Source organism: Apiospora hydei, assembly GCF_038363865.1.
Source record: "Apiospora hydei strain CBS 114990 chromosome Unknown utg000004l_segment0_segment0, whole genome shotgun sequence".
Lineage (NCBI taxonomy): Eukaryota > Fungi > Ascomycota > Sordariomycetes > Amphisphaeriales > Apiosporaceae > Apiospora > Apiospora hydei.
In genome coordinates this window covers 2,175,558-2,199,659 of record NW_027117363.1, presented here as the reverse complement: position 1 = coordinate 2,199,659, position 24,102 = coordinate 2,175,558, and the positions used below count along the sequence as shown (strand labels likewise).

General features: G+C 54.8%; 8 protein-coding genes across 8 annotated transcripts; 5 read left to right on the top strand and 3 right to left on the bottom strand.

Annotated features, from left to right (window-relative positions):
* Positions 1-2,241: 2,241 nt before the first annotated feature.
* PG997_003193 (6-phosphogluconate dehydrogenase) lies at positions 2,242-4,277 on the top strand (the record flags this gene model as incomplete). Its single annotated transcript, XM_066807508.1, has 4 exons — positions 2,242-2,255; positions 2,669-2,701; positions 2,773-3,331; positions 3,402-4,277. The coding sequence occupies 4 exons, from the start codon at positions 2,242-2,244 to the stop codon at positions 4,275-4,277; spliced, it is 1,482 nt and encodes a 493-aa protein (XP_066671126.1).
* A 731-nt stretch (positions 4,278-5,008) lies between these two features.
* Positions 5,009-7,392, bottom strand: PG997_003192 (uncharacterized protein; the record flags this gene model as incomplete). Its single annotated transcript, XM_066807507.1, has 3 exons — positions 5,009-5,609; positions 5,681-7,278; positions 7,351-7,392. 3 exons carry the CDS (start codon positions 7,390-7,392, stop codon positions 5,009-5,011), a joined length of 2,241 nt encoding a protein of 746 aa, XP_066671125.1.
* Positions 7,393-9,540: 2,148 nt separating this feature from the next.
* On the top strand, positions 9,541-11,568 carry PG997_003191 (uncharacterized protein; the record flags this gene model as incomplete). Its single annotated transcript, XM_066807506.1, has 2 exons — positions 9,541-11,010; positions 11,071-11,568. 2 exons carry the CDS (start codon positions 9,541-9,543, stop codon positions 11,566-11,568), a joined length of 1,968 nt encoding a protein of 655 aa, XP_066671124.1.
* A 1,109-nt stretch (positions 11,569-12,677) lies between these two features.
* Positions 12,678-13,056, top strand: PG997_003190 (cytochrome c oxidase copper chaperone; the record flags this gene model as incomplete). Its single annotated transcript, XM_066807505.1, has 3 exons — positions 12,678-12,702; positions 12,765-12,826; positions 12,916-13,056. 3 exons carry the CDS (start codon positions 12,678-12,680, stop codon positions 13,054-13,056), a joined length of 228 nt encoding a protein of 75 aa, XP_066671123.1.
* Positions 13,057-13,786: 730 nt separating this feature from the next.
* On the top strand, positions 13,787-14,785 carry PG997_003189 (acetoin reductase; the record flags this gene model as incomplete). The annotated part of the gene is made up of 3 exons (XM_066807504.1): positions 13,787-14,079; positions 14,204-14,746; positions 14,773-14,785. The coding sequence occupies 3 exons, from the start codon at positions 13,787-13,789 to the stop codon at positions 14,783-14,785; spliced, it is 849 nt and encodes a 282-aa protein (XP_066671122.1).
* A 1,877-nt stretch (positions 14,786-16,662) lies between these two features.
* On the top strand, positions 16,663-17,247 carry PG997_003188 (uncharacterized protein; the record flags this gene model as incomplete). The annotated part of the gene is made up of 1 exon (XM_066807503.1): positions 16,663-17,247. The coding sequence occupies one exon, from the start codon at positions 16,663-16,665 to the stop codon at positions 17,245-17,247; it is 585 nt and encodes a 194-aa protein (XP_066671121.1).
* Positions 17,248-17,581: 334 nt separating this feature from the next.
* Positions 17,582-18,747, bottom strand: PG997_003187 (small glutamine-rich tetratricopeptide repeat-containing protein 2-like protein; the record flags this gene model as incomplete). Its single annotated transcript, XM_066807502.1, has 2 exons — positions 17,582-18,649; positions 18,745-18,747. 2 exons carry the CDS (start codon positions 18,745-18,747, stop codon positions 17,582-17,584), a joined length of 1,071 nt encoding a protein of 356 aa, XP_066671120.1.
* An 869-nt stretch (positions 18,748-19,616) lies between these two features.
* On the bottom strand, positions 19,617-23,364 carry PG997_003186 (uncharacterized protein; the record flags this gene model as incomplete). The annotated part of the gene is made up of 6 exons (XM_066807501.1): positions 19,617-20,273; positions 20,337-20,733; positions 20,785-20,955; positions 21,013-21,204; positions 21,285-21,932; positions 21,986-23,364. The coding sequence occupies 6 exons, from the start codon at positions 23,362-23,364 to the stop codon at positions 19,617-19,619; spliced, it is 3,444 nt and encodes a 1,147-aa protein (XP_066671119.1).
* Positions 23,365-24,102: the final 738 nt, after the last annotated feature.

Genomic DNA, 24,102 nt, shown 5'->3' with positions numbered 1-24,102 from the left:
AGCTGGATCCAGGACCGTAACTCCGCTCAAGGACCGAATAGAGAGAGCTATGACGACCATGCTCGCCCTGGCAACTGAGCCAGATGCAAATTGGCTTTTTCGAGACCGCCAATCAACACGGTCGATTCTCCCAACGTTCCCGACATGAGTCAATCGTGTGGTAGCCTTGCAGCGAAAGCTGTTGTGCGTTGTTACGTCACTATCTGCTCATTGCAGTTTTCTTCTTCTTCGGATCGGGAGCCCAGCTGATACGGGAGCTTGCCGTTTTGTGATGGAAGTGCTTGAAGTGCCCCTCCTCCTCGTGGTTTGGGTTTTGCCGCCTCTTGTTACTCGCAGGCATATGGCGGGGCAGGGTGCTAATGATGCGACATTTTTTGGTGCACCAGCAGTGTCGAGGCGCCCGCCAACTCCAACCTCTCCAGCTCCAGCTCCAGCTGTTCTGCATCGACCACCGGGACAACCGACGTGTGTGCGGATACGCCGGCTCGTGCCAATCGAAGCTTAGGGGCCTGCTTACCTTATTAGCCCAAGTGTGGTGACAACTGATATTTCCCTATCCATCCTGCAAGCCTGGCATCGACGGAGGCGTGTCCACTTTAAGACGCAAAGCTGTGCATCGGCGATAACAGTGACCATTTGGGAACTGTGCACTCGGACAAGTGAGCTCCCACCACGCAGGCCGAGGTGGCTGGAGGCACTCTAGCGAAGAATTTCTGGATCTTAGTAATGCGTAGAAAGCAGGGTTGTTCGGTTCAGGAGTCGACGCTACGGACCAGGGTCGCTGGGCTTGGCTGTCTTGTAGTTGTAGCTTGGGTCCCGGAGCTTGAAGCTTACATGCATCTGTGTTTCGGAGCTATGTGTGTGTGTGCGTCGGGGTAGCAACTCGAACAAGCAGCATGATGGCAGCTTACAAACACCATGTATGGAATGTACCATATAGCTCTTATTGCGGCAGCCGGGGGATCCCATCGTGGGGTTCGAGAGGGAATTAATTACTAGACGAAAGACTCGTAGTGATAATCATAACCACTTTCAGTGGCATCGGGCCATGGAGGCAGTTCAGGCTGAAAGAAAAGAAGCTTCTGATGAAGTTCGAGTGGCAGTGCGGACGAGTCAAGTAAGAACCGTAGGAATCAATCGCCGGCATCTCGTCCCACGGGCCCGAGCAAGAACACCACCAGCAGCTCGACCTGCCCAGCGTGCGTTGAGAAAAAGGAGCAATCTAGCGCTTTTGGTGGTTTGCCAAGTCAGGCTTTGAGCATCTGGATGAAGCTATGCATCTTCGTCGTCAGGAAGATAAAACGGACCCTGCGTATTTGTAAGGCAGCATTGATGGCCACCCATGCTTGAATGCTGGGCCAAATTCCCGATGGGAGGGGCCGGTCTGTTGGACAAAGGCCATGTGCATTCGGGCATGGCGTCGGGGATAGGCCACCATGGACTTGTAGATGCTTACTCGGGGATGAGCAGTTTGTTAGTTATACAGCAAACCACGTTCCCGACTGCGTGTATTTTGCTTCCTGAAAGATTGGTTGTCTACCTCAAAGAGGTAGGTATACCTACCATATACGCTTGCAGTCACATGAGTATCGATATTGGCCTCATCTAGTCGGTTCATACCATTGGATGCATTGCATGGAGATGAGTATACCGTGGTAGAGCGAGCACATGAGTAAGCCCGTCGTGCCCTTGGTCTTGGAGTCGGAGGAGGCATTTGCGGACATGAACCCCTACCTAGCCAGCTAGCCCCTCGACACGAAACGCCGCTGCATGAATGCACGATCGACCAGTGAGTGTGCGTCCGGTACCTAGGTAGCCTCTCGAGAGCGACGGACGCCTGTGTGCCGGATGGGCTCCATGGCCCATGGCCCATGGCATTGGCATGGGTTAGGTAGCCCAGTCTGTCTGCCAGTGGTAGCCCGTCGAGGTACTCGCTCTGCTTGGCCTTGGCTACAAAGTGTTTTACCCCTCCAGCCCACTTTGACCCGTCACCCAGTCCCACGCTTGCTTGGGTAGGGACTTGGGAAGGAAGGTCGAAGGTGGCCTACTAATAGAAAAACTACGACAGTCCCGCCATCATCCGGACCTACCTATTCTACTCTCTCTTCTGACCCCAAACCCCCCAAAACAACTCTCTCTCTTTGACAGAGACTACATTGTTGTGAATCTTTGACAGATTATTCCTCGTCCTCCCTCAACCAAGTCTAATCCAATTGAGCATCACACAACCCATCCGCAATCATGTCTGGAGCCGTGTAAGTCACTACTGAACACCTCCCCGTCCATCTACCCCTCCTCTCCCTCTTGTCCTGCGTCCGTCAGCGACAGAGGGGGAGGCTACCTACCCCACCACCCCGCGACGTCAATGGGAATGGTTGCCTGCATTGGTGCTTGGAGAGGCTCGACGCCTCTCGACTGCCAATGGATTGTTTCCCTTTTTCCTATATCGTCGCTCGACACGTTTCGCGGCTTCTGTGACTAAAAGGAAGCTTGTCGGGGTCCCAGGGCACGTCTGAGCAACATCACCGGCCACTATGGAGCAGGCGTGTGAGCTCACCTAGTCCTTCCTGCAGCCATTGTCATGCCTCTGTCTTTCATCACTGCATAACCGCTCGCAAGAGAGGAAGAACCAAAAGCAACAAGAAGAAAATGCTAACTATTTCCAAAGTGCTGATCTCGGCCTCATCGGTCTGGCCGTCATGTACGTTTACTTCCCTCTCGCTCTCCGTGAGCGCCCCGGCACCCAAGTCCGCAGACTAATAATTACCGCAGGGGTCAGAACCTGATCATGAACATGGCCGACCACGGTTTCACCGTCTGCGCCTACAACCGTACCGTCTCCAAGGTCGACAAGTTCCTCGAGAACGAGGCCAAGGGCAAGTCCATCGTCGGTGCCCACTCCAACGAGGAGTTCATCTCCAAGCTCAAGAAGCCCCGCCGAGTCATGCTCCTCGTCCAGGCCGGCAAGGCCGTCGATGACTGGATCGAGACCCTCCTGCCCCTCCTGGAGAAGGGCGACATCATCATCGATGGTGGCAACTCTCACTTCCCCGACTCCAACCGCCGCACACAATACCTGACCACCAAGGGCATCCGATTCGTCGGCTCTGGTGTCTCCGGTGGTGAGGAGGGTGCCCGCTACGGCCCCTCCATGATGCCCGGTGGTGACGAGGCCGCCTGGCCCTACATCAAGGACATCTTCCAGGGTATCGCCGCCAAGAGCACCGAAAACGAGCCTTGCTGCGAGTGGGTCGGTGATGAGGGTGCTGGTCACTACGTCAAGATGGTCCACAACGGTATCGAGTACGGTGACATGCAGCTCATCTGCGAGGTAAGCATTTCCTCCCAATCGTTCGACGTTTTGCCCAAGTTCAGCGCTGACAAGAATCCCCCAACTACAGGCCTACGACATCATGAAGCGCGGTCTCGGCATGACCAACAAGGAGATGGGTGACACCTTCGCCAAGTGGAACAAGGGTGTCCTGGACTCCTTCCTGATCGAGATCACCCGTGACATCATGTACTTCAACGACGATGATGGCACTCCTCTGGTCGAGAAGATCCTCGACCAGGCTGGCCAGAAGGGTACCGGCAAGTGGACTGCCATCAACGCTCTCGACCTCGGCATGCCCGTCACTCTGATCGCCGAGTCCGTCCTGGCCCGCTGCCTGTCTTCCGTCAAGGCTGAGCGTACCAAGGCCTCCGGTCTGCTCCAGTACGTCGGCCGCACCACCAAGTTCGAGGGCAACAAGGAGCAGTTCCTTGAGGATCTCGAGCAGGCTCTCTACGCCTCCAAGATCATTTCCTACGCCCAGGGCTTCATGCTGATGCAGGAGGCTGCCCGTGAGTACAAGTGGAAGCTGAACAAGCCCTCCATCGCCCTGATGTGGCGCGGTGGATGCATTATCCGCTCCGTCTTCCTGAAGGACATCACTGCTGCTTACCGCAACAACCCCGAGCTCGAGAACTTGCTGTTCGACGACTTCTTCAACAAGGCCATCCACAAGGCCCAGCCCGGCTGGAGAGACGTCATCTCCAAGGCCGCCCTGCTCGGAATCCCGACCCCGGCTTTCTCCACTGCCCTGTCCTGGTTCGACGGTTACCGCACCAAGGATCTCCCTGCCAACCTTCTGCAGGCCCAGCGTGACTACTTCGGTGCCCACACCTTCCAGGTCAAGCCCGAGGCTGCCAACGAGAAGTACCCCCAGGGCCAGTACATCCACGTGAACTGGACCGGCCGTGGTGGTAACGTTTCTGCCTCTACCTATCAGGCATAAGATGTTTCATTTAGCTTCATTTAGAGATATCATGGCAAGAAGCGAGGCCTTGCCCGGTAAATAGGTAATGGGTTAGGGTGCGGTCAACGACAACATCTGTTAATGTCATGTTGGAATAGTATGACCACACAATAGAAATGAAAAAGAATGAATGACCAAAACGAAAGTCTTTATGTCGCTTGGTGACTTGGAAATACGTAGTAACACCAGAAAATGTACTAGAAGTGCTCTAAAGCTACGACTAACCATGCCCACCAATTCGACTAGCAATTACTTTATCGTTGTTTATGCGAACGCAAGCAAGTTCGCCGCCCTTTTCATCGTACACGGTGGACTGTCGTGTATTCTTGAGTCGGACATTCATCACCATACCATTCTAACTTCATTGCAGCAATGCCAACATCAGGCCCCAACACTAGCAAACTGTATATTGAAATTCTTTTACTACAGCTCTCGAAAAAAAAGCATCTATAGTAAAGGCCCTAACTCCCCCTTTACCATTATTCAACGCTCACCCTCTTGTCATCTTACACACCTGTAGGAGAGAAGAATCGGTCCGTCTCGCGGAAGAGTCATTTTCGCCACACTCCTTTGCCAAGCCAATTTCAACTTCGAGTTCGAAGCTCCCCCTATTTATCAAGTAGAATGATGCAAGCTTTAGTCGAATGCAAAACTCGTTTGACCTGTCTGTCCTTTCTTATCTACATCACCTCCAATATTTGTTGCCTTCTTCAGATGCCCGAATCCGCAGCAGGGGTACCGCTACCGCCATCGTCTCCTCCTATGGAACCGCCGGCAGACTCGACACCGTGGAAGGCCTCGCCGAATGCCGAGTCCTCCATGAAGTCGCCGCCGAGATCGCCGGGAGTGTCGGTGTTGAAGCTGGCGAGGGCGTCGCCGGCTGTGTCCAGGTCGCCGAGGGAGCCGAAGTCGTTGTCCGCGTCGAAACCCATGCTGGCTGTGCTGGCGGCGGCGGGAGTGTCGCTGCCGGATTTGTTAGTGGCCGGCGTGGCGGTCACTGCGGGTGGCTGCTGCGGTTGCTGTGGTTGTGGCTGCGGCGGTTGTGGCTGTTGTGGCGCTGACGACTCAGGGCTGGCTTGAGCAGCGGCAGCAGGTTCGGATGGCGCAGCGGTAGTCGGAGTAGATGTAGCGGCGTTTGCAGACGGGGGATTACCGGCAGGCGCAGCGGCTGTTGGGTCCGGAGTCACGCCACCTTTAGGGACGACGACCCAATCACCACTACCCGTGCCTTGGTCTGGCGCAGTGGTGTTCGAGGGGTGCTCATCAGTACCCGACATCGAGACGTCGCCAGATGGCTCCTGCTTGGGGCCTCTGGCACCGTAGGCATGGGAGAAGGCACATTCGCATTAGCTGGGGTCGCCGCATTGGACGGCATAGCTGACAACTGGCCCTGAGGGGTCGTGAAGTTGTTGGCCGGAGTAGAGGTGGAGGAGATGCCCGTATGCATCTGGTCAAGCATGCTTGCGGCGGTGCCGCCCATGTCGACATCCGAGTCACCACCCAGCATAATGTTACTTTGCTGAGAACCCTGGCGGGACATGGCGTTGCTGCCCGTCGCGCCCGCAGTGGGAGCAGGTTGCGGCACAGGCGAAGGCTCAGCGGGCTCAGGGGCAGGCTCTTGGTAGCCACCGTCTTGGATTCGTCTCATGTCGTATATGACTTCAGCATGACGACCTAGCTGCGCCTCGACTTGTGATACGATGTCGTCGACGCTCTTGTTCTGCTTCGATGCCCATCGTCCTGATCCTTCCTCAGGCTCCTCCGGTCGAGTTTCCAGGGTAATCGCGCCAGGACCCGCATCATCCACGGCATACCTTAGCTCCTTCTCAGCTGTCGTCAGAAGGGAGTTCTTCTTGAACTTGGCCATCTTCTTCTCATGTTCCGCTTTCAATTTGGCAATTTCATCGTTCGTCGAAGCAATGCGCTCGTCAACTCGTTTGCGGAATTCTTCTGCCAGCTTCGGGTCCAGGTGGCCTGCCGCCTTAACGGGGTGGTGGTCCGCAGCATCAGCGCCCTGAGCCTCGAAGATTCCATCGGTCAAGCTTGACAACTCGCCCTTCATGCCAAGTCCTAGATTGGTGAAACTAATTTGGCCCATTCTGTACGGCGAGGACAAGATCTCTTCCATCCACTCATGATTCTGACGGTACCGGACAAGGCTGATTTCGCGCGGTGTCAAGTGGTCAAACAGATCGCCTCGCGATGTGTCCTCATCATCATCGTAAGCACTCTCGGATGCGGGCAAGACTCCGATGGCGGCAGGTGGTTGATTCTGAGGTGGGTGTATCCGAGCCCGCTTTGAAGAAGGCGCACCACCAGCAGGGGGGTGGGTAGGATACGCGACCGCTGCGGGGACACCTCCCCTATTACCAGCATACACGGGTTGCCTCGCGGGCTCTCTAGGCCATGCGATTTGGGGCCAGTTCACGCGATCTCCAAGAATGAACTCTTTGCGCTGTATCTGTCCGCATCGCTGCAGGTAGGCGCGAGTTTGCAGTGTGCTGTCAGTACGGGGATCGCGCGGCAGCATCTGCACGGGAATGCGCTCGTTGTTGTCGATGGGCCCGTAGTGGACAATCCAAAGGCTCGGATCGACCTGGGGCGCATTGGGGTTGTGGACGTTGGGCGGGATGAGGCGGAAGCGCCTGCGCGAGTGAGTAGCGATAGGCTCGCCCAGCGCATAGCCGGCGCGGTGGTAGTACATCTCGAGGACGACTCCGTTGCCGACTTCCTGGGTGAAATACTGCTCCTGGGGCGGCCAGATGTAGCCGTCGCTGGCGAAATTGGTGCCCATCAGTTGAAGAGGCTGCCATGTGAGTGTGATGTAGCCATTCTCGGGGCGGTCGAGGTATGTCCAGAAGAAGGGCGCCTTGTCGCGAGCGATCTGGGGCGCATTCATCAACCAGTTGGTGACTTCGGGGATTTCGACGCGCGCTTTCTGCGTGTACCGGAACGTCGACAGGAGGTGCACATGGGGGAGCTAGAAGGCGTGGGTTAGAACTGATGCCCGCGGTGATCGCAATGCAATGTCAATGGCTCTGTTTGTACATACCAGTTCGCCCGCAACTCCGTGACCTGGATCCGATAAACTCATGTTGGACATGTTTGTGGAGGAAGGGGACAGAGAATGAGGGCCTCAGATCATTAAATTGATAGAGTAATGAATGGTACAGTCTACATGGGCCTGCACCCGGTGGGATTGCGCAGTCGAATGGTGTTGGTTGGGTGCCTGTATTGAATGCGACCGCGACGGCGAGGCTGATGAAGCAACTCAATTTCGAGTCTTGATGGTTCAACACAATTCAGAGCTTAGGTCGCGACTGGACTATTGCTGACGAGGCTGGCGACCGTGATTGATTGGTTGTTTGACCGATTAAAGTCTTGTCGCGTTCAAACACCAGACCCTGGCAAAAATGGAGGCCACTTGGGTCAGCTCGGACCACCCGCCCGTCACAAGCACAAGCACAAGCCACAATTGAGTGTTTCCCAGCCACCGTCGCCCAGTCCCGTCCCTACCTTGCATCTACCCATATCACTTGTCGCTGCATCAATGATTCACTCTGCCCCGTCTTGTAGACTTGGTATGCATTTTGATAGGTATTGCATCTTCTTCCCATCGGAGTGAATTCTTCTTGTTCTCTTGGACTCATACTGCCGATCTTTACTGCGGGCGACTGGCGGTAGCAACCCAATGAACAGGGCACTGTTTCCCTTGTTCCGTCTCCGTTTCTGTCTCCGTCTCCGTCTCCGTTGAGGATTGAGGATTGAGGAGCCGGAAGACCTCCTTCCCCGGACTTCTTGGTATCAAGTCCTTGCGCATGAGAGGTAGCAACCGGTTTTCTGGGAACCTATTTTAGGTCCTGTTGAATCATTACTGTAAACGTCTTGGTGACGGCTCACCGTCGGTTTTGTTCTCGTCCGATCACACGCTACTCGCTTAAACACATCCCCTCAACGTTGTTTCACCCCATGCCCATTACGAGTTCTTCGTGTCAGAGCCTCAACAGGGGGTTCTCACAACGCACGAGCTCAGCCGCGCGCCCGTGGAGCCGGCTCCGTCCAGCACCCTTGCCAGTGGATGGTGTGCAGAGCTTTCTTACCTTCTTGTCGTTTCGGTCCTCCGCTGTACCGCACGAGTGACGCCCGCTGGAGATTCCTCCCTCAGCTGGTAGCGGGTCATGCATCTCAACTTTAAATCTGCTTTCCGATCATCCAGATCTGGTGTTCGTGATATGTGATGGGGTAGGTAGGACAGAGCGAAGATCAAGTCAGGGAAAACTCGTAATAGGTAGGCAGTCGGAATGCAGAGGGAATCCCTACAGTTTGACATGATCTGCTAGTGCCTGGCAACGTTCTGCCAACTATATGCGATAGACTTCTGTCAATGCTCGAACTACTCTGCACAGCCTCCTGTCAAACAACGGCAGCTACAGATCTAGTCATCTCGAGCCGACTCCGAGGCGATGATCGGTTGGCATAGATCTCTCTTGCGCCCCACGAAAAGTTCAACTACATATCGCAAGCTCGTTTGCGATGCAGTCTCTGCCATCTTACGAAACTTCCCCAACGTGCCTGACACCCAACCAATCTTTGGCATCTGAACAAGTTTCTGACCATAAAACTTTTTAAGAATGTTCCTCGGACTTGCCAGACGAAGAGCCGCATTCCGGTTCCTAGCACGGGGTCGCTTGATCTGCAGGGGTGGCCTAGTCTCGTTTCTATACCCCTCGGCCTCACATCTCTATCCCGGTCTCAACTCCGTCCCTCCCATCCCCACCTGAAGTCCTTGAAAGCCCAACAGGTCGAGATCCAATACCACTCTGCAGAAAACGGCTCCTCCGGCGCCATGGTATGGGACGACATTCCTGCCCTGAAGACTGCTGCCGCAGATCATTAAGGCACTTGAGTGACCAGGGTGCGGCGTTATACAAGAGGACCTGAGAACTTCTTGTTACCTGCCCTGCTTCCCTTCACCTTCCTGCATCTATCGCTCCCGTTCAGTTTCTGTGTGTGTTCGCTCTCTCGTTCGCTTCCGTTGAAGCAGTATTGTCTTCTTTTTCTTACTTATTTTTCTCGTCACTCCTTATACGTTATCTGCAGGTCAGCTACTTGAAGCAGACTCTCGATTCCTGGTCTGTATAGATTGCTCTGGATCCGCTTATACCGACTTCTTTTGAGACCCTGTGGGCTCTCTTTCATATCCTTTCGTTGCTGGTTCATCACACACTACATTCCACTCAAAATGAAGCAAACATACTTTACCGCCGCCCTTGTTGTGTTGGGTGCGGCACTCGGGCAGGCACAAGACCTGAGCAAAACACCAAACAAGGCAGAGTTAACCACTGGCAAAGCCCAGCCTGCTACTACTGCAACGGCGTCCCTGGAGACTGCACTCGCCGGAAACCAAAAGGGGAACGGGCAGGGCCAACAAGATTCTTCGGACGGACAGAAGAAGACACCCCAAGGCCAGAACGGTGGCCAGCAGAACTCGTCTGACGGACAGAAGAAGACTACTCAGGGTCAGAACGGTGGCCAGAAGGAGTCTTCTGACGAACAGAAGAAGACACCCCAAGGTCAGAACGGTGGTCAAAGCAATGGCCAGGCCGGTGGCCAAAAGGGCTCTTCTGATGGACAGACGAAGACACCCCAGGGCCAAAATGGCAGCCAGAGCGGCAGCCAGAGCGGCAGCCAGAACAGTGGTCAGAACAGTGGTCAGGGCGGCGGCCAGTCTGCTGGTCAGCAGGGTTCTTCTGACGACCAGAAGAAGAAGACACCTCAGGGTCAGGATGATGACCAGAACGGCGGTCAAAACGGCAACAATCAACAGGGAGATAAGGGACAGGAGGGAGCAGCCACGACGACAACATCTGCCAAGCAGTCCCAAGAAACCAAGACACCCACATCGACCCCAGAGCCTGCCAAAGCCACGAAGTCTGCCAAAACAACATCAGTTGCTCAAACAACAGCGTCTGTTAAGACCACAGCAGTCGCTGAAACAACTGCATCTGCTAAGACCACAGCTACTGCTCAAACTACAGCGTCTGCTAAAGCCACAACTTCTGCCCAAACAACAGCCTCTGGTAAGGCCACTTCTCTGAAACAGTCTCTGGAAACCAAGGCATCATCGAAGCCTTCCGCAGAGCCGGTCAAGCCTACCACCACCTCTGTGGCGCCTCTTCCGAAGCTTGAGACAACGTCTTCTGCGACCAAGGCCCTCCCTACGACAGCTACGTCCCTTCAGTCCAGACCTGGTTCTGCTGCTGCTGCCTCCTCTTCCAAGACCCCCCTCCCAGCCCCTGCCGCTAGCTTGTCTTTGGTACGTTCTGCACCCGCACCCGCAGCCACTGCCGCGCGTAGCTCTTCGACCATCGCCGCTGTAGCTAGTCCTATTGCCCAAAGCTCTTCGAAGCCCGCTGCGGTTGCTACTTCTGTCACTGGAAGTGCTTCGGTACCCGCTGCCGCCGCTAGTTCCGTCACTCGGAGCGCTTCAGTGCCCGCTGCCGCCGCGACTTCGGTTTCTCGTAGCGCTTCGCGACCCGCCGCTGTGGCTAGTTCCGTTGCGCGGAGTTTTTCGAGAATCGCCGTGGCCTCTAGTTCTGCTACTCAGAGCCTCTCGAAGCCCGCCGCTGCTGCTACTTCTGCTTCGCAGAGCTTTTCGAGAATTGCCGTGGCCTCTAGTTCCCTTACGCGAAGCTCCGCGGCCATCAACTCGGTAAGTCCTGATTCCGAGGCATATTATTTTCAATACTTTGGTCGGCTAATGAATCAATAGGCGTCCGTCTCAGTCCCGGTTTCCCGGTCTCAGTCTCAGTCGCGATCCCAGTCTCAGGCTGTCGCCGCTTCCTCTAGTGCTGCCGGTCTTCGAGGCAGCTCTGCCGCAGCTCTCCCGACCCTTGACGCCAATCCAGTGCTTGCTCCTGCTTCCAGTGCCCCTGCCGCTCCTCAGCCTACGCGCAGTGCCTCCCTGCCTTTGGCTGGCACAAAGGCGGCTGGCGCGAGCCCTACATCTCCCCAGCCCCTCCCTGGATCAGGCACTGCCAGAGGTCCGGAAGCCACTGGCGGAGCTGGCGGTGTGAACAACGGCAAGCCCGACGGCACTCGAAGCGGTGGCAACAGCCCTGGTCCCAAGGAGGGCGGAAACTCGGATCGCCCCCAGCCCGCGGCTGGCGGTGACAGCAACGGGCCCGATGGCACGCGGAACGGTGGTAACACCCCCCGACAAGGCTGCGGAGAGAGAGAGCTCGTCAGAGCCTCCTCTGCCATCGACTAGCAGCCAGGCTGCGAGCTCGACCAGCGTGCAGCGCCCTCTGACTTTCCCAACTAGCGTGCAGCCTCCTCTGACCTTCTCAACCAGTACTGCTGGTGCCCCGACCCGGACAGCTGTCCAAGCCGTTGTTGCGAGTGATACCGCCGGACAGGCCATCACCACCGAAGAGCGGCCTAATGCGGCGGGTCTGGTCACTCTGCCCGCTACGTTGATGGCGGGAATTTCTGGCTGCGCTTTGTTGCTACTGTTGCTTTAAGCTATAGACTGACGGTGTAGCCATTAATTGGAAGAACGTGTACGCGCGAAGGTTGGAATGTATTCAATGGGTCAAGTCTATACAACCTTCGTTATCACCAAGGCAGATCCCCTATTCGTTAATGGACGCTTGCGAAGACTCGCCGATTTAGCAAATAAAAGTCCAAATCAGTATTATTATTATATATATTATCATATCAAATTAAAGACCAAATGGTATAAACCTTTTCAATCACTTATTACAACGCTCGTCTTGCAACCATCTCGTGTTTTCATGATGCTTCTTCAAACGCATAACCCACAAAAAGTAGAGAAGCCCGGGATCCCTTCCCTTGCCCCTGGATCTGGACGTGTTCGTCCCAAGGCAACTGTCAGCCAAGAAACAGGATAAGATGAGAAGAACACGTTGCATGGCGGCATGGATCAGTCCGTCTGAACGCCTCGGCGCAGCAGCATTGGCATTGAAGCTAAATTCTTCCCGAACATTTGGGACTTGGTTGCCTGAAACAGAGGTCGTCTTGTCTCGTTCCGAGCCTACGAGGCGGTACAAGTAAGTGTAAGTCGGAGTGGCTGCATAAGAGCATGAGAACTACTCTAAAAGATAGAGAGTTATGCATTAATGAATATTATGCTAGTCTATGACATAATGCGATATTGCCGAGCTACTTTAGCACTTTTGGCCAAGGAAATGGAAATTCCGGGGTCCAAGTGATTGATAGTCGATAATGCTTAATAATTTGGACCAGATTCTAGCCGAGAAAAAGGTACGGATTGGAAATCATCACGCCACCCAATCCCTCGACAACTCGCTCAACACCAAGTCCGATCTTTGAATTCTGTTCAGAATCGTTGTCGCCATGGCCTCTCAAAGCGTTTCCATGCGTACGTTCTCCCAATTGGGGGCCCTGCAGTCGCAAGTCCGCAGTCTAACAATTCGCTACTAGCTTCCCTGGCTTCCAAGCCAGACACCAAACCCGTTGCCGCCTCTACAGAGTCCAAGCCCAAGGTATGCGCCGACCCCATTTTCGCCAGAAGAAAGCTGGGAAAGTGTCGCCTCTTCTATGCGCATTGACTGAAATTTTCCCCTACATCCAGCCCTGCTGCGTCTGCAAGGACGAGAAGTCGAAGCGCGACGAGTGCATGCTCTTCTCCAAGTCGGCGGATCCCGCGGCCGACTGCCAGCCCACCATCCAGCAGTACCGGAGCTGCATGGCCGGCTTCGGGTTCAAGGTCTAATACCATGGGTCTCTACCGAACGACAAGCCCCCTTCCTTGTATGATGGAGAAGATATAGTAAAAAGAAGAAGACGGCTCGCAAGAGGTGATGATGGATTGGGGTTCTCCACGAGAGAGCCTGTGTATACTACGACCGCCAAGACTTATTGCTCCTCTCTCCGTGCCGTCCGAATAGGAAAGTAGCAGCGATCGGCATATTTTAATGGTAATGCATTGGGTGGCGTTCTACGGCCTTTTGGGGAATACAATTAAAAAAAAGAATTCGACTCTACTACACTGCTACATATATCGTCGTCGTCGTCGTCGTCGTCTCCAGCAACTTAAGACGTTTTGCGCGAGTTTACGCGTAATCTTACGAGCTAACTGGTCCAGAGCGTTGCGGTTCCTCATCCGCGTTGATCGCGGCTTCTCGCCCGCGCCGCGACTCTCGGCACTATTCAGGCCGAGACGCTGGGCACCTACACAGCAATGGCCAATCTGGGGCAGCACCCACATTTGCAGCATCATGTCGTACGCTCTGGGAACTCCGGTGAGCCGGCCGGGAAGGAGGGGGTGTTGCATGCGGGGAACGATAGAGCTACAGTGTTCCACGTTGCACCTGTAGATCTACTTGGCTATATGTGTATATATATATATATATGCCGACAATCTACTGAAGAAAGAATGCAAGATGCATTTTGCATCACCATCTCTAGTAAGTTAGTTGTTTGTCTATACGAAAGCCGCAACCATGAACCCCGCCCCATCGGCAACAGCCCGCGTCTTCCCGGGGCCTCGGAGCGCTATCGTGACGGGGTCAGGCCAGGGTATAGGCAAAGCGATTGCCTTGCGCCTGGCCGCGGATGGCTACGACGTATGCGTCAATGATGTCGGTGCCAATAGGGAAAACTGTGAGGCGGTGGCCAAGGAGATCCAAGGGATGGGAAGGCGTTCTTGCGTCGCCATTGCCGACGTCTCGAAGCGGGACGAGGTGGTACAGCTCGTACAGACGAGCGTCAAGGAGTTGGGTCCTTTGAAGACCATGTAAGTCGACGCGAGTGCAGACTGACACTGCCGTTCCCCCTTCCCCAAGCTTCCTTTCTATCTCAACAACTATGTTGGGTCGCATCAAAAAGGGTGAGACCGTGACTTACACTGCACCAAACAGGGTCGCCAACGCCGGCATAACCCTAGTCAAGCCGGTCCTGTCCGCGACCCCAGCCGACTTCGAGCGCCTGCTCTCCGTCAACGTGCTGGGCGTGGACAACTGCTTCGCCGAGGCGGCGCGGCAGCTGCTCGCGCAGGGGACCTGCACGGCCTCGGACCCGGGCAAGCTGGTGGCGGCGGCCTCGATCGCGGGCTTCAAGCCCATGGCGCTGCTGGGCCACTACTCGGCGACCAAGTGGGCGGTCCGGGGCCTCACGCACGCCTACGCCGTCGAGCTCGCGCGGCACCACATCACGGCCAACGGGTACGCGCCGGGCATCGTGGGGACGGGGATGTGGGATCTGATCGATGCGGGCATGGCCGCGCAGGATGGTGGCGACGAGAAGAAGCACGAGAAGGGCGATGTGATGCGGAGGTATGCGAGGGAGGGGAGCGTGTTGGAGCGGGTCAGCGAGCCTGAGGATGTGGCTAAGCTCGTGAGCTTCCTGGCGAGTCCGGATAGTGATTTTGTTACGGGGCAGACGCAGATTGTGGATGGGGGATGGTGTTTACTTGATACTCTTCCGAGAGCCGTGAACTTTGAAGGCTTGCTACTATTACAATGCTATTCTTATCTTGTCTTGTCGTCATGTACATATGTTCTATGGACGTTCGACTGCCCATACGGTAAAGAAGTCCCATCAGGATCTTCTAACCTCCTTACTTGAAGGGCCCCTTTCCAGCAATAGCCGTGCTCCTAAGCGAATTGATTCTACGGTCTACGAAACATGGGCAAACAAAAGGGCCTGCTAGCAGAAGAGGCCTTGCTCCCGTTGTCAGAACGAGAACCCGGGAACCTACTTTGGATGCAGGTCTGGGCCATGTAGAAGATCTAGACGTTCAGTGCCATTCATAGTAGCGCCAGACACGTCCTACAAGTTCGGAAAGTGCCAGTCTCCAGTAGCAGAAGCAAAGTTGCCAAAAGAGGGCAACGTGCTGTCGGGTCATGATCCTCAGCCCAATCGGGATCTAGAACGAAGTGACACTGCCAAGCAACCCAGCGTACCTTCTTAGCGAGCTGTGGTTCCCCGAGTATCGTTCCAGAACCGAAGCCCGATATGAGGTAGCATTCGCTAATACCACCACACCTGATGATATCGCCGCTTTCGGTCTCGTTGCTACTGAAGAATGCGGTACTGCTTGGCCAGCACTTTTTGCTAACCGACACCACCTCGACGACAAGTCTAGAAGTAGGTAGACGGATTGAAGGGGGTGGGCGGTCCGAGCGTACATTTCAATAGTGTTGCTGCTGTGCCGCTCATTGCCTGCACTGCAGACTGCAGATGCAGGCGATTTCTTTTCCTTTTCCTTTTCCTCGCTGTCTTATCGGATTCGGGTTCGTCGTAGTTAGTGGTCATGTATGTTTCGGATACATCGCCGGGACTGATCTTCCCTCCTCTCCTCGCAAGAGCAAACACACACAGCAGCATCGACTTGGTTGCCTCTATATTTTCGAATTCCTGGTTTCCAGAACAGGCGGGAGCTGGATAGAGCACGAGCAAACAGAAGGGAAGGGCGGATGTGGTGGTCCTGGCCAGTCCACGGGTAAATGCAAAACGGGACCAGAATGTGAGCCCCCTGGCCTGCCTGTATCTACCGTGCATCCCTTTCTTCCTTCTGCCCTCAATCTTTTCAATAGGTGGCGCACCCTATAGTACTAAAAATAGACATCTCGGATGGGATGGTGGATGGAACAGAACACCCCTCAGCGTTGCCAGCGGGAGGATTTAACGACAAAGAAATCGGGGTACTGGTATTGGTGGTGTTCTCGCTATGCCTGCTACAAGGTTCTGTCCCCTGCCCAGATACAAGTAGGGAGAGAGATTCATGAGAGCGAGCCATCCCTTCGCTATGCACACGCATGGATGCTTTTCAGCCAAATCCTCACGATACCACCATATCGTACGTCAGGTGAGGGTGTGATGAGCCAAGCTTTTTCAGTGACCGGGACAACGAACCCCTACCACTCATTACCTATTCGGACCTGATGGCCGCCCGCCTGCCACGTGCCAATGAGTAACAATGATGCTGCCGGCGTGGCGTACGGCGACAGACACACCATAATACCTCCGGTAGTCCGTCTATAAATCGAGCGGTCCAGTCCCGCTCCCTTTTCTTCTTCTTCACCTATACCTGAACCCATTATGGCGACAGGACGGCCTTATCAAGAGACAGCCCGTAAATAAGTCGAGACAAGATAGAGCATCACGACCACCCGCGCGCAAGCCTCGTTCTTCAGCTACTGCCAGCTATCCTTGTCTCACTAATACACACACCTCGTCCCAGGGGTCTATTTCTAATTATATACTTACCTAATACTCTCCGTATAGAGGGCGGCGAGTTCCCTCCCAACGATCCCCAATCTGATAATTACCATTACACTCCAATTCTTTCTACCAGCCAGCCACCACACATCCCACAATGGTAGTACTACGAGCCGCCATCCTGGCACTGCTCTCCCTCGCCAGCGCCGCCGCCGTGCAAGCACGAGCCCTACAAGTCCTCCACGAGGAACCATACGCCAACAACGCCACGATAGTCTGGTATTCCGCTGCCCCAGGCGACACAACGGCCGCGCCGCAGTACCAACAGCGCCCGCACTCGCGCGCCACCCGCCGCGTCCCCACCGCCTGCGGCGACAACCTCGTGACCTGCACCTCCAAAGCTCTGGCCCGCGCCGACACGTGCTCCGGCCTCTTCGGCTACCTGTCCGACAAGAAAGCGACGGTGCCGCCGCGCGATTCCGTGGCCGTGTGCTGGGTCGACCCCAACCTCGAACCCGCCGCCACTACCAACGGCGGCCGGGGCGGCGGCAACAGCCAGTGCTGCACGGCCTGGCGCGAGTGGAACAACGGCATTTTCCTGGGCTACTTGCTGGGCGCCGCCACCAAGACCTGGGACCAGTGCAAGACGGGCAACGGCATGGTGGGCGGCGTCACCAACGAGGTCAACCTGAACGGGATATGCCAGTCGCAGTGTCTGGGCAACACGCGCGAATGTTTTTAGAAAGGGCGGATCCGGTTAGTGCCACCATTGGAGAACTGGTGAAATCAAGGGAGCTGGATCATGACGGGTGGATTCCTGCTTGGGCTTGTTAAGAAGTCTCCTGTACAAATGTCAATGCGGTCTCAAGACACACGTGGGTAGCGAGAGGGCGTTTAAAAGGAGATGTCTGTTCCATTGCGCGGAGTCTTCGTGAGTCTCATGATAATGTCTATATAAATCATCTAGCCCCATGAATGCAAGTTCCTGGTCGAAAAGTGCAGTGCATTGCTGTTCTTCATTGCAGCGTAATAGTAGCGCTCACGCAACGCCTGTTTTCTTTCTGATAAATCCGCATCTAGCTTGACGGGGGAGGGCTGCCGGGTCCGCGTCCAGCGCCAGGTCCGCCAGCACCGCCCATGAAGTTCTTGGCCATGTCGGCAATGTTGGGGTCGCTCATCAGGGCGCCAATGTCCGGCATGCCGCCTCCTGATCCGAACTGGTTGGCCATCTCACGGAGGCGTGGGTTGCTCATCAGGTTGCTCATCATGTCGGGGTTCGACATCATGTTCTGTGCCATCTGCGCGAACATGGGGTTGCTCATGATGCTGGAGAGATCAGGCATACCGCCGCCGCCACCTCCTCCGAGCATGCTTGCGAGGCTGGAGAAATCAGGGGCGCCACCAGCTCCACCGCGGGTACTGGGGGCACTGGCATCAGGATCCTCTTGCTCGAGCTCCTCGACACGCTTCTTGGCCGTCTCGAAGCCCTTCTTCATGGCATCAGAGCCACCGTTGCCCTCGTGCTCAATGCCCTGCTTGTAGGCCTCCATGCTGCCCTTGGCATCGCCCAGAGCGAACCGCGCCAGTCCAAGTCGGGACCAGGCCTTGGTGTACTTGGGGTCGACGACGACAGCCGCCTCGGCGTCGGCGCGCGCTGACTCGTGGTCTCTAGCGGCTGAGTAAGCGGCGGCACGGTTGGAGAGGAAAATGGCATTGCCGGGGTGCAGGGCCAGAGCCTGGGTGTAGAAGTCAATGGCGGTCGGGTAGTCCTTGGAAGCCATGGCGCGGTTGCCCTGGCCCTTGAGCTCCTCGGCCTTCTTCTTGTCGTCTTCGGAGGGTGTCTTGGAGGCGGCCGCGGACGCAGCGCCGGCGGACGCGCCAGCCGGGGCAGCAGCAGCAGCGGGCTTGGTGGCGCTTTGCAGCTTCTCGTAGACACTGTAGATCTTGAGCAGGTTCTGGGTGCCGACAGCCTCCTTGACAGCCTCCTGGGAGGTGGGGTCGACCTTGAAGGACTCGGCGATGCAGTTGACGGCGACATCGATCGAGTCCTTGTCATCGGCGCTCAGGGTGCCATCTTCTGTGGATGTGGAGAGGAAATCGCAGATAGCGAGCGCAAGGCGCTGCTTAGAAGTCAAAGTGGACGCCTGCGAAGGCACCGGTTAGCTCTACTGTATGGCGACGGACGTTCGTGATCTAATACAACAGAAGGAGGGGCAGAAGCTCGTCAATGCTCACTCACCATATTGCTAATCCAAACCGGGCTGGCCTGTCGCTACAGTGATGCTGAAAAGGCTGCAAGTTGCAACACTGAAAACAGGGGAGGTTTTGGCGCAAGACTCGATTTGGCAGTCACGGCTCAGGAGAATGTTGATATTTTACAAGATTGGATCCCGTCGCTAACGAGATTCCTGGAGGTTCCAGAACATTTGATTTGACTCGAGCCGGGGGCGACTCCAGGCAGGCGGCAGGCCAGCAAAGGCCTGCCTAAGCTACGAGTTGCATGTACTCGATACTTCTTCAGGCGTGCCTCTCTTGCTGTCACGCTGTCTGGTGCCCGGGCGGTGAACAGCGGGGCGTTAGCAGGTGGCAGAAGAAAGAGGCGGGCAGGCGGGGTTGATCCCGACTCAACACCAAGATCTTAACCTAGGATGAACTGATCCGGGGATAGATAAGTAAGTATATAGCACTTTGCATATGCACGCCATCACACACTACTTTACTTCATTCAAATGGTCACAGGAAAAGAACACAAAAACAACCTAGCGAAAGGAGAACTCGTGGCACGGCCAAAACTGGAATTCAATGCTGCTTGCTACTTGTTGTACAATCGCATCTTTGCCTCGGACCAGAAAGAATATGTCAAGCTACAGTGTGTGGGTGCTGCTAGCAAATACAAACCCAGCCAAGCATATAAAAGCAACTAAGAATCATAGTCATCTCGCCATGTCTCCAGCCTAATTAAAACAGGGTATCTTGCTATTCCTCCTCTCATATCATGACGAATCTCTAAAGCCTCCAGTATACACAATGGACCAAAGATAAAACAAAAACTAGGCAAACCGCAGCTGTGCGTGGTAATAACGATAAAGCATCGCCGTCGCATCTTCTCGACTATTTGGCTGACGGAGTCTTGGCGGGTGCAGTCTCTGTTCGTCGTTGGCTATTCGATGGGTTGCGGCGACCTCGCCCACGTGTGCCGCCTCGCTGGTGGTGTCGACCCTGCGAACCTCTTCCGCGGCCGCTAGAAGCCCCATCTTGCTGGTGGCCGTTCATGTGGCTTTGGTGGACGTGGCCATGGGTACTAGAACTTTGGCTTGTACTTGGCTGCACTGGGCGCACACCGCGATGGGCACCGACACCTTGGGCTGTGTCTGTTTGGAGTGGTGTCTTCTTCAGAGGTGGCTCACTCTTGGTGGGCGTAGGGGTAGAAGGAGTGTTTGCCGGCTGTTCGGGAACAGGATCCGAAACAGACCGGAAAGTATCCTGAGACTCAAGTCGGCGATAACCTGGAGCCATTTGCACATCTGGGCTTCCATCCATCTGCTTGAGATCTGCGTGCTCTGCAGTTGCTTGTTCTGGCTCGTTGTGGACGTAATCGACGGAAGAGACGATGTCGAAGATAGGCGTAGTCACAGTATGCGACTGCTTATCAGCTGCAGCCTGGACGTCGTCAGCCCAGCTACAGCGGTCAACCGTGGCAGCATGACGGACTGGCGTGGCCGCCGATCGGGGTGTGAACTCGGGTGCTCCTGGATTCAGCTTCGATCCCTGTGACAAAAGTAAGAGTCAGCGTCAGTCAAAAAATCAATCTTGATCTTTCGACTGATCTACCTCTTTCTTATGTCCGCGAGGGGTCTTGACCACTTGGTCGTTGGCCTCGTTGGCCTGGCTATCCTTGGTAGTCGTGTCTAACTTCGGCGTATCGATCGGTCGTCGAAGTGGCGTGGTCACGGGCTGCTGACTTTTCAGCGGGGGCTGCTTGTCACAGTCGGATGCACTTTGCGAAGTATCTGGTGCCGCAGACTTGTTCTGTTGGTGAGTTCCATCTTGTTGTTCAGAGTCCTTGGGCTCCTTGAGTTCCTTTGGCTTGGCGAAGATCTGTTTCGACCAAAGTTCGGCATATTTCCCCTTTCTCTCCAGGAGCTCTTCGTGGCTCCCTTGCTCGGCAATCTCCCCGTCTGAAACCACGAAGATGGTATCGGCATTCATAACCGTCGAAAGGCGATGACTGTGCATTCGGTCAGCTAATGTAACCTGAAAGAGTACAAAGACTACTCACGCAACGATAAAGGTTGTTCGTCCTTCGCATAGGGCATGCAAACCGCCCTGGATCTTCTGCTCCGTCTCCGTGTCGACGGAGCTGGTAGCCTCATCAAGAAGCACGATGTCGGGGTGCTTCAGGATTGCGCGGGCAATGGCAATCCTTTGCAGCTCACCACCCGAGAGCTTGCTATTCCATCATCAGTAAGGGGACGACACTACACATGATGGTAGTAGGGTAGCTTACACTCCTCTCTCGCCGACTCTGGTCTTGTAACCTTCGCTGAAGCCCATGATATGGTCATGGATAGCAGCAGCTTTGCATGCCTCATATATCTCCTCATCACTCGCGGTATGGCGAGCATATCGAATGTTGTTGATGATGGTGTCATCGAAGAGTATCGGAGCTTGAGGGACGATGCCCATGCTTTGGCGGAGGCTGGAAAGTTTTCAATCAGTATACCCCATTTCGCTATTTACGTTTACCGTGATAATATTAAAGCAAGTAAACAAGCATACCTTGAAAGTTGAACGTCACGAATGTCTTGTCCATCAATTAGGATGGACCCGGAGGTGACATCGTAGAACCGGTCGAGAAGCTTAAGAATTGTAGACTTGCCGGCGCCGGTAGCTCCGACAAATGCTGCTGAAGAGCCGGGAGGCACGACCAGCTTCACACCCTTCAAGATGTCCTTCTTCTTGTCGTAACTGAAGCTGACGTTGCGGAACTCAACCTTGGCGCCCCTGAGATTGATCGGCTTGGCATCAGGTTTGTCAACAATTGTTGCCTTCGCTTGCATCACCTCTAGAAGCCGCTCAGCATAGACCAAGTCCTGGCTGATACTCTTTCCCAAAGTGGCAAAGAAATGAAGCGGTGAGGTAAGTTGAGCCCAGTACGTCAAAAACATGACGAAATCGCCAGCTGTAGCCTGCCCATGCTTCACCTGGTATACGGCTAGAAACGCACCAGCAAGCAGCCCACACAGCAGTATCAGATACTGGAAAGCATGGCCGACGTAGTAGCCAGAGAAGAGCATCTTGAGTGACGAGACCTTGGAGTTGATGGCGGCCGCGTATCGATCCTCCTCGTAAGGTATCTGGTTGAAGGCGCTAACAGTATGCCAACCTTGAATACCTGCCTGTCTTACATAGTGTTCTTCGAAGTATCTAACAGAATATTAGCTTAGCGCCTACATCGGGTCATTCTTGGGGGTTCGTACGTCTTGACCATTTTGTTTCTTTTGTCCTTAAACATGCCAACGATGTACGTTGCTGCCTGGATAAACGCCACACCAGTCGCTATCGTGATGAAACCTTCATAGGCACCAAACTTTACCGACAAGTAGATGAAAGCCACCACCAGGTCCACAACCATCGGCAATGCCTGGAAGCAAATTGATTCAAGCATGTTGGAGATGTAGTGCCCACTCGATATAGCCAAGATCAGATCCGAAGAACTCTGGCTGTCATGAAAGTCGGAGGAAAGTCTCATGACGTGAGAATAGGCAGCATTTGAGAGGGCCTCGATTGCATAGTAATCGACAGGGAGCCAGAGCATGTTTCGAAGCAGGCTGATACCAGCCTCGGATGATGCTAGCTTCAAGCCGGCAAAGACAACTACCTCGACCCAGGGGCTACGACCGCCCTCTTTGCCGCTCAGGGTGTCCATGACAATGCCCAACTGCCGTGGGATGAGAACATTCACCACATTGCCGAGTATCAGGCACAACCCCACAAGGGCCGCGTGAAACTGGAGGCGGCGGTTGCCAACCGGCCAGACGTAAGGGAAGAAGACAAGAAAGCCCTTCGCATAGGCGACCCAGCTACCCTCACTCTTCAGTCGCTTCTCCACCTTCTCGCGTGCCTCTCGCTCCTGACGCTCCCACGGGGATTCACCGTCGCTTGGCGAGTTGGTAGCCTCGGTGTTGGTAGTCTGCGTATTGGTGGCATCCGTGTTCCCTTCCGAGTTGGTTCCATAACCGCTGTCGCCCGAGTAGTTGCCTTCGGTCGACCTGTCGCCAGACTTGGGCAGAAGAGGATTGCTCTCATCGTCTTTACCAGTTTCCTCTGGTCTAGCACGCCAGACGAAGTAGACGATGACAGTAAGAGCCAGGACGAAGTAGCGAGCGGCAGCAATCGCCACATTGAGCCACAAATGGATACTAGAGTAGCCAGGCTTCTGAACAGTGGACAGGATGGTGATTGCCGCAATAGCTGGTTCAGCTACCAATGCGATGAACCAGGAGCCGTAGAAGGGGAACCAGACAATGCTGGATGCACCGCTACCCAGAGTAGTCTGCTGGATACCGAATACCAGCATGCATGATAGCAAACCAACAATAGCATCCGGGGCTGGCCAAGCCTGCTGAATGATGGCTTCGACCACCTCGGCGACAAGTTGGACTAGGTAGAGGAGGTTGAACAACACCAACAGGCCAACTATGCTTCTTGGTCGCTTATGTTGGGTGTTGGGCGACTCGGAAGTGGCCTGGAGCGTGCAAGCCGCAACCGTCGACGTGATAGCGAAGTATGCGAAGACAACGGTTGGATAGATGTAGTGAATGCTGGCCAGCAGCCTGTCATATGAGGTAGCCCCCATGCTAGCGAGTGCCTGCAACAAACGAGACAGAATCTGATCACTTGCTACAGGAACGGATATGACGAGATGTTGGGATCAATGGGGTTCCCTCCCGTGCTAGAGATCTTGGTGTAGAGTTCAAGTCTGAATCACGATTTTCTGGATTGCAAAAGTGAATTAGATACTTGTAGACACCATACCGTTGCCAGGTACGAGTAAGAGCTGGGGTTCCTGAAAAGAAAAGCGCAGAGAACAGAACAAAGATGAGACGTGCTTGAAGGAGAGTGGACGACGAAGACCAATGTGTGTGAGATGAAGATGTGTTGGGGACCATTCAGAGGTACTGCCGTCTGCTGTTTGGTCCGAATGCAATGTGATGGATTGGATTTCTCTGGTTACCTTACCTATGCGGGAGGTTGGAACGGGACGTGACTGACGGAATTGGCTTTCGGGCAGCAACGATGTTTTTTGAGTTGAAGCAGGAAGGCGAGACAACATACACTCACCCGACTTCAACATGTGTCCAGCATGGAGCAAGTGTCAAAGACATTTTGATATGTTGGCCTCCCGGAGGTGCCTGCCCTCCCGGTACATCTTAATAAGTGAAGTGGACTTTGAGGTGCTGAAAGAATGACTCCCACGTCTGGTGGAAGCTGCAGGCAAACATCCAGCTCGGAGTGTGTAAGTCGATTGCACGAGTACAACCCATGATGAGGAGGCAAAGTTCAAGTATGTATGTATGTAAGGTAGGGGGAAAGA